This window comes from Ochotona curzoniae, unplaced genomic scaffold, assembly GCF_017591425.1.
Source record: "Ochotona curzoniae isolate NIBS_2020 unplaced genomic scaffold, NIBS_Ocur_1.0 contig_3819, whole genome shotgun sequence".
Classification (NCBI taxonomy): Eukaryota; Metazoa; Chordata; class Mammalia; order Lagomorpha; family Ochotonidae; genus Ochotona; species Ochotona curzoniae.
Genome location: NW_024466004.1, coordinates 36,506,870 through 36,522,517, shown reverse-complemented (window position 1 = coordinate 36,522,517; position 15,648 = coordinate 36,506,870). Strand labels below are relative to the sequence as shown.

Sequence of the window (15,648 nt, the reverse complement as noted above, 5' to 3'; positions counted from 1 at the left end):
TACTAATCAGGAAACAGAACTTTGCCTGCCTCTACAAAACTTTGTGCTCACAGTGCTGTGACATTAACAGAAATCATGACTAAACTAATACCACCGCTACCTATGAATACTGTTATCTATGCATCCACAAAGCTGTTCGCTGTGTACATACCAGTTTTACATGTATGGGCCACTACCATCAAGTTTTAACAATGAGAGATTGGTTTCCTTATTTCAGCACTGCCAAGATGCTGGGCTAGATAATTCCTTGTTCTGGATTATGTTTAATTATTCAGCAGCATCTCTGATCTCGATCCATCAGAATGTCAGTGGTGCCCTGTTTTCTTAGGACAACCAAATGTCTGCAGTTAATCCTAAATGTCCCCTGAGAAACATAATCAACATCTGTTAAGAACCACTGGCATACACCAAAGGAAAATAAATCATTAAACAGTAGGGAACATTAGTGAGCCTTACAAAAGCAGGCTCCTAGGATTTCTTTGCTTTAGTGGAGTTCTACAATTAAATAACTCTGCATCTTATATGTTATGTTTACCTAAAAGCCTCAGTAGCTTCTTGCTGATAGAGGGAGTTATAATAGCTCTAAGACCCTCTCCCAACTCTAATATTCTATTAACCTATGATTCTAAGTGCTTTACAGTTATTAAATGCTAGAAATAAGACATAAAATCTAGTAACATAAGGAACAGAAAGTATAATAGGCAAAAAAAATTAAAAAGAAATATTACTGAAACTAAAATTTGCCATTAGAAAATATGACTTAACATATTATGATCTAGAACAGTGCTGTCCGAAAGAAATTTAATGCAAGCCATAGTGCATACTTAAATTTTCTAATTAGCCAGACTGGCAAGGCACAACAAATGTTTAATTAGATTTTTACGCATATATGTGGAATAATCTCTTTCCAACACACAATCAATAGAACAATTATGAGACATTTTGTATTTTTTTAAACTGAGTTTTGAAGTCCAATCTATTTTACACTTCCAGCATGCATATCTCAACTTGTACTAGGCACATTTCTTGTGCTCATGAGCCACATGAAACTTATTAGTAGCTACAACAGTCACAGACTATGGGCTTTTTTCGTTTTTATTGAAGAATGAAATGTTTCATGTATGCATACTATCAGTCATTAAAATTTATCTTTAATCCATCACTGATGAATCTTTCTAAAACATAACACGAACCATAACATCTTTAAATAAAGGATTCAAACAAACATAACTGATTCTTTGCTTAATAACGATACACTGGTATTATTTTTTCTATTATGAGTTTTGTTAACTTGCCCATTTTCTTCCTAAATATCCAAGTATTTCACCACTGCCTCACTGAAAATCACTAAATTGATAATTAAGCCTCTTTATCTGTTCACGTATCAGTCCTGGACTCCATCTGCACTTGCAGTATGGCAATTATCTCACCTAAAAAGGGCAACAATATTGAAAAGAGCTCATGTGTAAACACTGCATAGCTAATAGCTATGGAGAGAGTTCAAATTCAGACCTGTGCTACTTCATTCTGCTGACCAAGCCTCCGGCTTTGACAAAACCTTATATTACAAAACTCAATGAAGTAAGTAATGGATGATTCTGGTTGAATCAACAAATTTCATCCAAATCTCAGAGTCAAGTCAGGGAGTTACTCAAAAGAAATGCTTATCACTCATTCATAGAAAAGTGTTACACAAAATATTAGTAGTACTCCAATTCCATGCCTAAAATTCAATATGGCTGCTCTTCTGAAAGCGGGTCAGGAAGTAGAGATGACCTTGAATACAACGCAGACTGAAGAGCCCCATCTCAGATAAAAGCAGAAAACATGGAATATATTTAAAAGAAGTTTAAAATGAGAATGGGGTTATTACAGTGAGAGAACATGAAGCGGATGAGATCTTTAAAAGCAAACGTGAGACAAAGCTGAGACAGCAAATTATTATGTATTTTTTATATATTCTGATTTCTAGATAGTGTGACTATTATTATTTAAGCAAAAATAATCTCTAAAAGCTCATCTAAAAATCAACTGTATCACAATAATCAAGTAATTAATTTGTCTATACAACAGGTAAATAACTAAAGAAAATTAAAAAAACAATGAAGTGTTTACTTCTAAAATAATTAAGCATCATACCCTATGAATTTTTCCTACAAAATATATCAGTTGTTTTAATGTAAGTCTCCATACAAAATGAAGTAAATGTTTTAGAGTGGCTAGATCAGGAGGTCAATAAGAGTGAGAAAAACATTGAAGTCTATTTGTTGAAATACAAGTTTAAAAATAAGTACTACACATACATTATACATCAATGCTGGTTACGTGCCAGCTTTACTTACCTTTCAGAATGGCAGGTTTAATTGCCATTCTGCCAACCAGGCATTCTTTCAGCATAGATTCATAATTAACCCAACGATGAACCTAGCATGGGAAAAAAATGGGGAAAAAAAGCAATGTTAAGTCTAACTCAGTGGGGATCTTCTCATTTTATTATGACCAAAACTAAACCTTTGTAAATCATTCTATACACCTAAAAACTACAAAAGATTCAATTAATCAAAGGAGTGACACAAAGGCAGCAAAAACAGGAATTGTTTATACAGTGTTTTCTAAGTTTTATCTACAGGCCTCTACTAGTTTCTGAGGTTGTGGATATCGATGAGATTTCTATTAGCTTCATGAAAATATTAAAATGTTGTGTACGCTTGTCAATGTTTTGACATTTGCACTGGTATTATAAAGGCAGTGGTGGGCAACATGCCATCCTCTTAGTACTAACTATGGCAAAGGATCCAAACTATTTTTGTAACCATATTGATTTGGGACTGATATTTAAGAATATCCTCCAAGAAGTAGAAAAGGTGTTTATTTACTTAAAGCTGGACCACAGAGTACTAATCCTTAGATTTAATGTGAGTGTGATAAACCAAGAAGTTCTTAAAAACACTTTCAACATAAAGCATGATAATCACCCTGAATTTAGGCAATCATTTGATCAGTAAAACAAAGCATGCTTTTTTTTTTAAATGAAAGCCCATTTACGCATGGAAGAATGCCAAATAAATTATTTAACACTATTTGAGTATTTAGCAGACATTTTCTTAAAAATAAATGAAATGCGACTACTACTTCAAGGAAAACATTGGCAGCATTTGTTGCTAGAGGTACTATTGGTGGGGATCAAATTTAAACAACCTTATGGAGGGTACTTTTTCCATATACACTAAAACCCTCAAAATATGCTCTTTTTCACTCAGATACTTAGGAATATATCTGAAAAAGAATTGGAATTAACTGTAAAAAAGAGTAAAGGAAAATCATAGTACATTATCCAATATTACACTATACAACTATTAAAATAACTTGGTCAAATAACACTGATAACACAAACTATGGTATGCTCTTCAGTAACTAAATATTAAAATAACACATAAAAGGGTACATATAAATTGGTACTTCCTTACTTACATAAACTGCATTTAACAAATACCTATGGAGCATCTACTAATGCCTAAAGCACTACCTTTGGAGTCAGGGTTCCCCATAGCCGTGGACTGGGTAGAATTTAAACAGATAAAAGAGAATGATATTCAAAGAGGGAAAGGTATGAGATCTGTCAATTACATTAGCAATGAAAAATGGCAGGCACTTCAATTTGCTTAAAACATGCAGTTTCGAATATCTGTCCTGACATACTCTTTAGGGCCTCAAATACCTATCTACTGCCTGTAAGCGGTTAGTCACTGAAGAGCTCAAGAGCAAGGTACTGAGACAATTGTCACATTATCCAAATTAGTACTATAAGCAATATTAGTAGGACAGCATTAAAAAAAAAAAAGGACTAGAATGGGTGTTGATGACTTCAACTAAGGCAATGGGAAGGGGAAAAATGGTTTTAACAAGAGCATAGGATTTCTATTAGCTTCATGAAAATATTAAATCCATAGGCCAGATACTGGGGTACAATGACAGAAGGTAAAAGTTCTCCGTAGCTTCAAGTCCCTGTTGCCCTATCAAGAAACAGATGATATTATTACCAGAAACAGGGAAAAATATGAGATATTATCTAGGAACACATGCAGCTGAAATGCCAATGGATCATCAAAATGATCAACAGAAATACAATAAATCAGCGGTGAGAACAAAACTGGAGACAGAAATAAGACAATACAAATCTCACTTAATATTCTTCGTACAACTGAAATTCTGGGCGTAAGTAAACAAATTCTCACAAGAAAAGATTAAAGAAGCCTTATTATGTTTTACAGAATATAACCTTGTCCATTTTCATACTGGTAGAAACTTGTAAATAAATTAAACTTTAACGATCTTTTTAAAGTCAAAGAGAATGAAGCAGTATGGTAACCAAAGTACTGTTTTAACTGCTAAGTGGAACAATCAAAACAAAAACACAGTGATCCTTGTGCCTTCTCAAAAACAAGCTTTCCTTAAATGAAGTCTACATCACCTCATAACACTGAGAAATACAAGCAATACTAGACTTACCTGGAAGTTTTTCCTGTACATGAAGACGTTAGTGGGCAGATAAAAAAGTATGGCCGATAACATTTTAGACAAATAGTCCTAATCCTTCCTATTCTGCTTGTACTGCTAAATAATAAAAACAGCAAATGACAATGGGAACTTGCCTTATAATAGCAATAGCAATAAGAACTTCCCAGGAAGAATGCTATCAAACATGATTTCTCTCCAATCCAGGAAGAACAGTAATAATAAACTAGGTTCTGCCAGACAAGTAATTGCATGTAAGTACTTCTAAACATAAAACAAATTATGTTTCTGTAATTCTGGCCAAAAAAAACCAAACCCAAGGTGGATGAAAAAGAAGGGGGAAGAGATTAAATTACATTTTATAAGAAAAAATATATAGGGCCCAGCGCGATGGTGTAGTGGTTAAAATCCTCGCCTTGCATGCCCGGGATCCCATATGGGCAACCGGTTCTAATCCCAGCAGCCCTGCTTCCCATCCAGCTCCCTGCCTGTGGCCTGGGAAAGCAGTCGAGGACGGCCCAAAGCTTTGGGACCCTGGGACCCGCGTGGGAGACCCGGAAGAGCCTCCTGGCTTTGGATCGGCGCAGCACTGGCCACTGCACTCACTTGGGGAGTGAATCATAGGACGGAAGATCTTCCTCTCTGTCTATCCTCTCTGTAAATCCGCCTTTCCAATAAAAATAAAATAAATCTTAAAAAAAAAAAGAAAAAATATATAGAACAATCTGCCTCAGGTAACTTAATGAAAAAAAAAAAAAACCTACAACATGGTTAATCATCATTAAATACCAGAAAAGAAAACCACCAAAATTTTTTTATACTAAATTCATTTCTATTCTTCTAAATAATGCCATCGCAGCAATTAACATATGTAATGGCTTCTAAACAGTACAAGAACTAAAGCCTGCTTTCAGTAAATAAAAGGGGAAATGTGAGATACACAGAATTTCCATTATCACCTGAGGAAAAATAAATTTTCCATTTATCAGTCAATCTCATCTAACTTCTACTTACCAGGCAGATTCAGCACATTGAAGAAACTGAATAAATATTTCCAAATGAGAAAAGACTAAGAGCAGAGAATTAAGCAACTTATTTAAAGTGATTAAGTCTCTCAATGTTCCTTCCAATCATCACTGCCTTTCATAAGTCAATCATCCTCATTATGAAAATCAATCAAGACTGAGTCAACAGTGACCAGCAGAGGAAGCAGTAAGCACTGCCAGATTCAGTATCATCTCTAAAATTCTAAAACAATTCAAAGGCAAATTAAGCAGCTGCTACTAGTGAACATCTGCCTACTTCTCAAATTTACGCCAACACATAATAAAATCTATTATTTTTTTTCTATAAATGTCATACTGCCAAATCTAAGAGTACTCTTCCATTGTAATTTTTTGATTAATTTCACGACCTTACCTGATCAAAAAGGTCAGTACCATCGGATCCTGCTGCTCTCATTAGCTCATCTTCTCCACCAGGATGATATTCCATGTACGGGCTGACATTGTAAACAAATCCTATATCAAAGCAATGAAAGCCAATATCCTAAGTGAGCTTTAAAGATTATAAAAGCTGCAAGTTTCCTTAAAAACACTCTATTCAACAAATTGTTTCAAAATATCAAGAATAGTAAACAGACTTAGATTTCATTATACAAGTTAACTTACCAGAATGATGGGTTCTGGTAGACAACACAAGCCTACCAGGTTAGAGTCAGAATAGTTTAGAACTCACATCAGTTGTTATATTAGGGTAGGGTTCCTTATACTCTAATCCACAGAGCTATGTGAAGAGGGCTGGACAGCGCCTGTACACTCAATGTACTGCACTACAGGACAGGAATTTTGAATTTAGTAAATCTAAATTGTCTAAAATGAGCATTCATTTTGGAGGGAGACACATTAAGTAAAAAAAAGTTATGAACCAATAGACATAATCTCAAATTGATGTTAAGCTATTATCAAATTCTGCAAAATTGAAATTTTAATAGAAACAGGAACCAAGATGGAATTCTTGAAACACCAATCTTGAACGATACAGAATTAGATTGGGACCAAGGCCTTCTGTTCACAACTCAATAGATGCTTTCAGGCCATGTGCAGGGTGATCTTCACTGATAGAGGATTTAGGGAAGATGTCATCTACCTGTCTGGCCATCCATCCAAGTATCTGCCAGCCCTTCCTTCCAACCAATCATCCATCCATCCATCCATCCATCCATCCATCCATCCATCCATCCATCCATCGCTCTCTTCCTTTATGTTAATATCTTATTTTAGTGTTTTGTTTTCTAAACTTTAATAACGAATAAACTCACACAAACACAAAAGATTTCCTGCATTAAGGAAAGTAACTAATTAAAATTAAAACTCAGCAGTTGCTTTACAAAGATATAGTCCAACATTTGAATAAACATTTTAAAATATCTTGGCAATACTGAAGGATACACTGTGCAGTTAAAATACATTCAAAATAACAGGGACACTGAGTTTTTTAGTCAAAGTACTAGTAACAGAGACACTGAGTTTTGTTAGTCAAAGTACTAGTACTACCTGTTCTAATACCTTCTCACACTAAATTGTTTTGTGCTACGAACTTCAAATTCTGAGCTCTCAAGCCAATTCTTGGTATCAAAAGTGTCCATTTTATAATTACATTTAGTACATTGCACTGTCAAAATGAATACTTAATTTCAATCACAGAATAACAGTTTTAATACTGGGAGAATTACAAAAGCAATTTAATAATAAACAGAACCATTCTTCATGTAGCATTCGTTTCCTGCTAGTGCACCACAGGAAGCAGGAGATGATCGTTCAAAATTTTGGTCTCTCAGACTCATCCTGACCAAGCACTTACGGAGTAAAACGGGTGACAGAACATCTCTTTCTTCCTCTCTCTCTCTCTCTAACTTTGCTTTTAAGTAATTGAAAGGTGCCAAAGCTTGGCCAGCAGTGATGTTCAACCTGTTCCACTTTCCATCCTCTAACTTGACACTCAACTTTCTCTGCTGGCCTAGATCATCTAACTGTTAAGTCCCCTGTGTGCATCTGGCTATACTGTCAACTGCACTGGCATTCACAGCTGAGGAGACCCAGTCCATCTGCACTCCAAGGCTGGGGCACACGCCCTGTGATTTTCCCTGTGGCCAGAGACTGAGTCCAGTTGCTGGGGAGTCCCCCAAGAAACCTCACCTGGGGTGCTCCAGCTAGCGCAGGGTTCAGTTCAGTCTGTCACCTACATCAGGCTATGCACTGGTGAATGCAGTTACCTTTTCAGTTCTGCCCCTAGCCCTGGCTCCCATGCAAACTGATGGGTGCTGCAACTTAACAAGCATCTGGCAATGTGAATGCACTAAGGTGGACTTTGTCAAACAATAGCTCTTGATTTTCTCAGCTTTGGAGCAATGAAACCAAGAATGCCTCAGAACTGTAAAACCACTCAATAACACCACTGGAATATTCTTCCTCATACTGGGCTCTCTAAGATGACATCAAATGACCACATCTCTATCCCCAGTAGTTTGGCAGCACAGAATCGCCCCTTCTTCCTCTCCCTCCCCGCCCCGCTCCAGCATACAGTAGAAAAATTAAAATTGGAAATATCTGTCCCACCCTTCTTCCTCCATACCTTGACTGTTCCCACCCCAATCAGTGGTCCACATGATTATATATCTTTTAAAAATAAAGATTTATTTTGCTTTATTGTAAAGTCAGATATAGAGAGGAGGAGACAGAATCATCTTCTGTCCGATGGTTCACTCCCCAAGTGACTGCAATGGCCAGACCTGAGTCAATCCAAAGCCAGGAGCCCGGAGTTCTTCCAGATCTCTCACGCGGGTGCAGAGTCCCAAGGCTTTGGGCTGTCCTCCACTGCTTTCCCAGGCCACAAGCAGGGAGCTGGATGGGAAGTGGGGCTGCCAGGATTAGAACCGGCGCCCATATGGGATCTTGGTGTGTGCAAGGCAAGGACTTTATGCGCTAGGCCACCACACTGGGCCCAGTTATATATCTTTCTCAACTATGTAAACAGCATTAAAAAAATAAAATAAATACTATATCTATATCTATCAGAATAAGTGGTATTTTGGGGGCTGGCCCTAAATGGGTTAAGCTTCTGTCTACAACACCAATAGTACACATGGGTACTAGTTTGAGTCCCAGATATTCCACTTCTGATCCAGCTCCCTGTTAATGTAACTAGCAGAGCAGCAGAGGATGGCCTAAGTGCTAGGGTGCCTGCAACTACCCGCGAGACACAGAAGAAGCACCTGGCTCCAGGATCCAGTCTAGGCCATCACAACAAATGTGGGCCTTGGGGGGGCAGAGCCAGCACAAGGAAGATCTCTTTCTTGATTTTCCCGTCTTTACATATAACTTTGACTTTCAAATAAATAATAAAATATATTTTTTAAAACAGTGTTTTGTAAATAGATTGAAAAATAATTTTATGTTTTAAAATACAAATAATTAACTTCAAAGTTCCACAACATATATTCATTCAACAACAAAAATTTTTAATTATTATTTTATGATACAGTTCCATAGGCTCTGGAATTCCACCTCCTCCCACTGACCTCCCTTCTAGTATTACAATGGGTAGTCCCTCACAAACAGTCACATGCCCATCATTCTGCTACTGGAGTGTTTCCTGACATTGTAGGCATGGACAATAGCAGAGAGTCCAGCATCCTACTGTCAGCATACAATTCAACTGTTTCACTGGGAGTCCATGGTTGGTCTGGATGCAGAGATACATACTGCACTATGTCTCCACATCAGGACAGGTCGGTATCTGCTATGCTTTTATAATACACTCCCTTAAATACAGGGCCAGAAAACACAATCTATAACAGGAAGAAAAACAGAAAACTTACATCAACATGAAAAACATCAACATGCTACAGAATGACCAATGCATCACTACAGGAATGGAAAAGAAAATCAAAAACCTTCTTGTAGAAAATGATGCTACTGTATTACTCTTGTGGCGCTGAAGAAATCATTAAGAAAAAAACAAAACTTTTTTTTTTGAAGAAATGACAATAAAAACAAGAATATCATTGCCTAGCCTATAAGATGTAGCAAAACAGTTCAACAAAAATTTCTAGTATATATGTTTCAAGTATTATGCCACTATACTGCAGTATTTTCTATTTACTTAAATTATTCACCAATGTTAATTTTATTGAAAAATGAGGGGGAAAATATGGCATATTTTAATGTATTCACTGAACAAATACATCTTTATGAGTACTGAGACTATTTTGCCACCTTGTGTTCAGTAAAGAAATTGCACATTTTTATCTGTTAACTAGATTTTTTTACTCTATTATTATTATTATTATTATTATTATAGATGATGTTTACATAGTTGATAAGGGTGGATAAGATCTAGGGTTAGAGAAAAACGGGTGTGATCATTATTTCCAAACTTTCTATTTCTTCTTCCCATTTCTGGGGGGAGAGGAGAGGTAAGGGGAGAGGCCATACCCAGCCTCCCACCATCCCAGTACCTGATATCAATCCAGGGTTACAATGTGGTGCACACTCCATTTTTATCTTTTAGCTAGTTCTAACTATTGCTATATGTGAATGTGATTACAAATGCCAACCCATCCTTCAATTCTATGAATCTTTGTTTCATAGATTGTAAAGCTTTTCTTTAAGTTATGAAGAATTTTCCTAATGAAATGAGTCTTTATAAGTATTATAAAGTGTCTTTGTCTGTAGTAAGAGTCTGAAATTTGTCTAGTAATATTTTTAAAAATCTTAGCATAATACAGTCCAAAGAGTAATGCTGCTTGGGTAGAACACATCTTTCCATAAATGTATTTATATTTTTGTAAGGTACATCTTTATAAACTTCATACAGTTAAGTCTCGGTAAAACAACATACATGCATGCACATGCGCGCACACACACACAACTTTTATCTTTTAATCAGAATACCTGATGTATTTATACTTAAAATTGTTATTGTGACTGAATTAAAATATACACCATTTTACTGTTTCCCATTCTCAAGTTTTGTATTTGGGTTTCAATTCCCCTTTCCTTGCCTTCTTTTGAATTAACCAAGTTTAGAATTTTTATTTTATTTATTAGATTGCATGTCTAATTTTTTGCATTATTTTTGAAGAATTCATCTACTATGCGTCCATGCTGCCCCTCTTTCATATGTAACACAAGGACATTTTAAAAAGGTCAGGGACATCTGTCCCTGGGGATATCACAAAAACAGTGAAAAAGCTCAGACCCTGGGGCTCAAGACAAAAGGCCTGCCTAAAATCCTAAATAAGCACTGATTCCTGTCCCAAAAACTCCTCTTCCAATCCAGCTCCTTGCTAATGGCCTAGGAAACCAAGAAGGTATGGCCCAAGTCTTGGGACCTTGTACCTACATGGGAAACTCAGAAGAATCTCCTGGCTCCCGGCTTCAGACTGGATCAGCTCCAGTCATTGAGGCCATTTAGGGGTGAACCAATGCATGCAATATCTCTCCTTCTCTATCACTTTCACTTTGCAAATCTGTCTTTCATATATAAATAATAAGTACATCTAAATAAAAAGATAAAGACATGAAACTCAGAAACAAGGGAATAATTGTAACAAAGTTCTCAAAGTGTGAAAGGCAGACTGGTAGTAACATAACATGCTTAGCAGACTAAAGGATGGTGAAAATAAAGCCAGTGTAAGTAGAAGGAGAACGTGCCAAAAACAGTCATCACCACCACCAACTTATTCAACAAGAGTCCAAAAAGTACAAAATCAGAGATTTCAGGCAGGTCTGTAAGAAGTAACATGAAGAAGTAAGAAGTAACATTATCTTGGATCCTAACTGCCAAACTCCACACAATCAAACAGCATCAGTCTAACTCCATTCTGCAAGAAGCATAAGGCTCACTTTTTTAGAGAAGTTGAGGCAGAAGGAGGGAGACAATCACACTTGGAGTGAGTGGTCTGAATTTAAAAAGAGGCAAAATTCTACTAGCCAAAACATTAAGATTTTCTTTCATCATCACCCATTACTTAAGGACACTTATTCACAGAAAACACAGGATTCCTCAGAAGAAACAGACTAGCTCAAGCTTGATATCAAAACTGGAAGAAAACAATCTTAAAATAATTATTTTAAAATAATTATTTACCTAAGAAAATGTGGTATAAGCTTCTAAGAACTTTGCAAACTCAACTGGCATAACTATTAAAGACCATTAATGTAAAAGTATTAGAAAAAAAAGCCCTGATATTTAACTAAATGGAAATCAATTAGTAAAAGCTCTAAAATTTTACCAATCGAGCTATAATTTGAAAATAAATCCACAAACTTATGTAGAGACCAGGGGTCATTTATAATGGTCATATTTACGATCTTTAAACTAGATATATGACTTGCACTAATATTATACAAATATCTTCTGTTCAAGAGAAGAAAAGTCCTTTTCCTGCCTTTTTCTATCTCTTCCCGATTCAGTGGAATCATTTCCTTCTGTAAGCCTATTCCTTAGTTACACAAGAACTTAGTTGGCTTGCTATTAGTCAGGGTGGCGGTGGGAGTGCAAAGAAGTCCTTGTGATCTTATCTAAACCTTATTTTCAAAAAAAAGTCACCTGCAAAGATTAACACAGAACAAGGAGTTAAGCTGCTATCCTTCAAAAAGGAAAATGGCTAAAATCAAGGTGTTGTATTCAGACAGCAGATGACATAAACTCTAAAGAGTGACCAGCCACATCAAGGAAAGAGGGCATGTGAATCATTTCAACTTTGGCCAAACACACGGAAAATGAGAGATGTCACTATAAAGTAACTGTGCCCCAAAGCCAACTGAATCCCTGAACCTTATCATTTCTTTTCTCATTATCTTCTGCCTCTTGGGATTCTCATAAGAAACTCTGTGAGCAGGACAGACCAGAAAAAGTCTAACTGGAAGTACAGATATGTAGTGCGACAAGTCCATCCATACTTTTAGCCTATAAGAGTACATATTCAGCCACTGCTAAGGTAGAGTAAGACACTCACCAAATTCTGAAATAAGGCAAAAGCTGTCTGCTGCTGGAAAGGGGTTAATAGTTTCCCATCTCTAAGCCCTGCTGTGACACTAGGCAAAAGCTAGCTGCTGCTGGAAAGAACAGAAAAAGCACACTGTTACTTAGGCTACAATGAATAACAAGGAAAATGTGAACCAAATCCCACATGAGGATGGGAAAACTCACTCATGCCCAGGTGCTGCACTGATACAAAACAGTTATTTCAGCACTAGAAAAGAGGCAGGGACATTGTTTCCATCCTAGAATCTTGTGTCCCACCCTCCCCTACTTAATCTACTGCAATAAGCTTAGCTGTCAATGGAGAAAAAAGCAAGAAACCTGTTTGTATCCTAGATCTTCTACTAGGTTGGAAGTAATGGAGACCTGTACCTGGGGAAGTCAAAGAAGTACTGAGCAAGCTCAGACCCTGGGGCTCAATGCAAAAGGCTGGCCTAAAATTAAGGCTGAAACAAGAGCATGTTAAGGCTGTGGCATGTTAAAGCAGACATTTTATTCTTTACTTGATCCTCTCTGGAAGCTGCTTTTGGATCTCAGTATGTCACACAACATTTACCTTAAAAAATCAGAGGCCCCTGTGTGGTGGCCTAGCAGCTAAAGTCCTTGCCTTGAATGCACCGGGATCCCATATGGGCGCCGGTTCTAATCCCGGCGACCCTGCTTCCCATCCAGCTCCCTGCTTGTGGCCAGGAAAGCAATTGAGGATGGCGCAAAGCCTTGGGATCGTGCACCTGTGTGGGAGACCTGGAGGAATTTCCTGGCTCCTGGCTTTGGATCAGCTGAGCTCTGACCATTGCGGTCACTTAGGGAGTGAACCACTGGACGCAAGATCTTCCTCCCTATCACTCCTCCTCTCTGTATATCTGACTTTGCAATAAAAATAAATAAATCTTTATTAAAAAAAAAACAGACTATGGCTTTGGGTAAGTTAACCTACACGTCAGGTCAGCTTCTACATCAAGTCCCCAAACATTTCTAAAGTAGTCATGACAGTCAACCAACAGGCCTTAGAATAGATATTCACTGGTCAGGGAATAGATGTGCCAAATGTCTCACTCAGAGTTCTTACGCAATCCTCACCATGGTGTGGCTCCCTGCTGGTCTGGGAGCAGCATGTCAGGGGTCTAACACTGGGGTCCTAAGTAGGCTAGACTGGCAGCAAAGCAACACAATGCTGTGAAGGTGGGCAGGCTAAGGGCCTCATAGGTAACAGGGAGGAGGGATCAGCAGTGTTCCAGAGCACCAATATGGAAGTGGGCAGGCCCTGGATCCCACAGGTGCTAGGTATGCTGCACATGCAGCACATCAATGCAGTTGGCCGGGGGCTTAAGGCCAGGTTCCTGAGGTGGTGGAGGAGGAGGCACCTGACGGATCCTGGGCACATCATGTCTGCTGTGCAACCCTGCACTGGTCTGGGAAAAGCAAGGCAGAGACTTGATGGGTTTTAGGCTCTCACAAAAGTGCTGGCCAGAGCCTGAGGCAGAGACTCCAGGGTCAGGAAATCTCAATGATGGCCTTTACCACTGCCAAGAAACCTGGACCTCCATGTTCTATAGAACCCAGATGCAACAGGATCTCTTGTTCTCAGGAACCAGAGACTGGGATGTGTGTACTGGTATTCAGCCACAGTGCATATTGTGTTGCCTCCTATGCTGAAGCGTATGTAGGGGAGATCAGGCCCAGATGCACACAAAGGATGAGATGGCCTGTCTCTGTGAACAAGCTGAGGGCCACAGGTGTTGCTTCAAAGGACAGAAAAAGGATAGTGAGTTCTCAGAATGGTCATGACAATATGGAGGACATAGCCACTGGCACCAGCTATACTTTCCATGGCTTATGAGATGGATCCATTAAATGAAACAGGGAGAAATTTCCAAAGCCAGGACATGCAAGGCCTACACCCCTATAACTACATAAGGTGAGATAAATCTATATCCTTCAGCAAGAATAGGAGTCAGAAATTTCACGAGGTAAATCAATTGCCACAGACAGGTAGCAAGCTTAGGCTCATGACGTGGAAGCCATACCTTCCTCACTCTATGTAATACAGTCCACTTGTCAATCAAATGGCCCCTTTCCCAGGCTGTCGTCCATACCTCGCCTGGTATCATTTAATCACTCCCCTTCCCAGGCACTGAGAAGCTAGACAAGGAGGGATGCTCTCTCTTCCTGTGGACACAAGCTAGAAATAAAAACATTTCTCTCCCATCTTTCCCCTGTCTGCTCACTCTATTCCTGAATGTATATCTGTGATTTCCTTACCTTTAAATAAACTATACAATAAATAAATAAATAATGATCATATAATGAAAAGGCACAATTCAGCCAGAGGAATGAACATTTATAAATATGTGTGCATCCGATTTTAGAACAACCACGTACACAAAGGAGATATTTACAGACTTGGGAAGGTGTTATAATGCAGCTGTATGGCTGATTATGTCTTTGCTTAGCATGCCTAGATCCCATATCAAAGTGCCTGTATATAGTCCCGACTGTTTCTGATCCAGCTTTCTGCTGGAGACAGCAGATGCTGACCCAAGTACTTGCATCCCTGCTGTTCATGTAAGAGACGAATGAATTTCCTAGTACCTCTCAGGCTGCTTTAGCTCTGACTGTTACAGACATTCAAGGCATAAGCCAGTTATATGAGAGCACCTCTCTCTTTCTCTTTCACTCACTCATTGCCTCTGTTACTCTGCCTTTCAAATACATAAATCCTGAAAAGTGTTAATAGACTAAAAGAGGAGAAAAACTCTAATACAATAACAATAGGATCCTTTACACTTTAAAAAGACATAATAAATATTAGAGCTTAAAATATGAGGAAAGAAAAAGATAAATGAAAAGCTAGCTCTTTAAAAGGTAAGTAAAACTACAAACTCAGGTAGACTAAACAAAAAGAGAGGGGATTCAAAAATACTCAGAAAGAAGACAGGAAATATTAAAACTGAAACCACAAACACAGAAAAAATAAGAATATTTTTTTAAAGATTTCGTTTATTCATTTTGAAAGTCAGAGTTAGGAAGGAGAGACAGAGAGATCTTCTTATCTGCTGGTTTATTCCCTAGATGACTACAATG

General features: G+C 37.8%; 1 protein-coding gene across 3 annotated transcripts in view; it reads right to left on the bottom strand.

Annotated features, from left to right (window-relative positions):
• LOC121158739 (cytochrome b5 reductase 4) overlaps positions 1-15,648 on the bottom strand; it is a 79,840-nt gene that overhangs the window by 47,899 nt on the left and 16,293 nt on the right. For all 3 annotated transcript variants that reach the window (XM_040983703.1, XM_040983705.1, XM_040983704.1), the window contains exons 3-4: positions 5,935-6,035; positions 2,343-2,424 (exon numbers count right to left, since the gene is read on the bottom strand). In XM_040983703.1, coding sequence (XP_040839637.1) covers positions 2,343-2,424; positions 5,935-6,035 — 183 coding nt within the window. The remainder of the gene's footprint in view (positions 1-2,342; positions 2,425-5,934; positions 6,036-15,648) is intronic.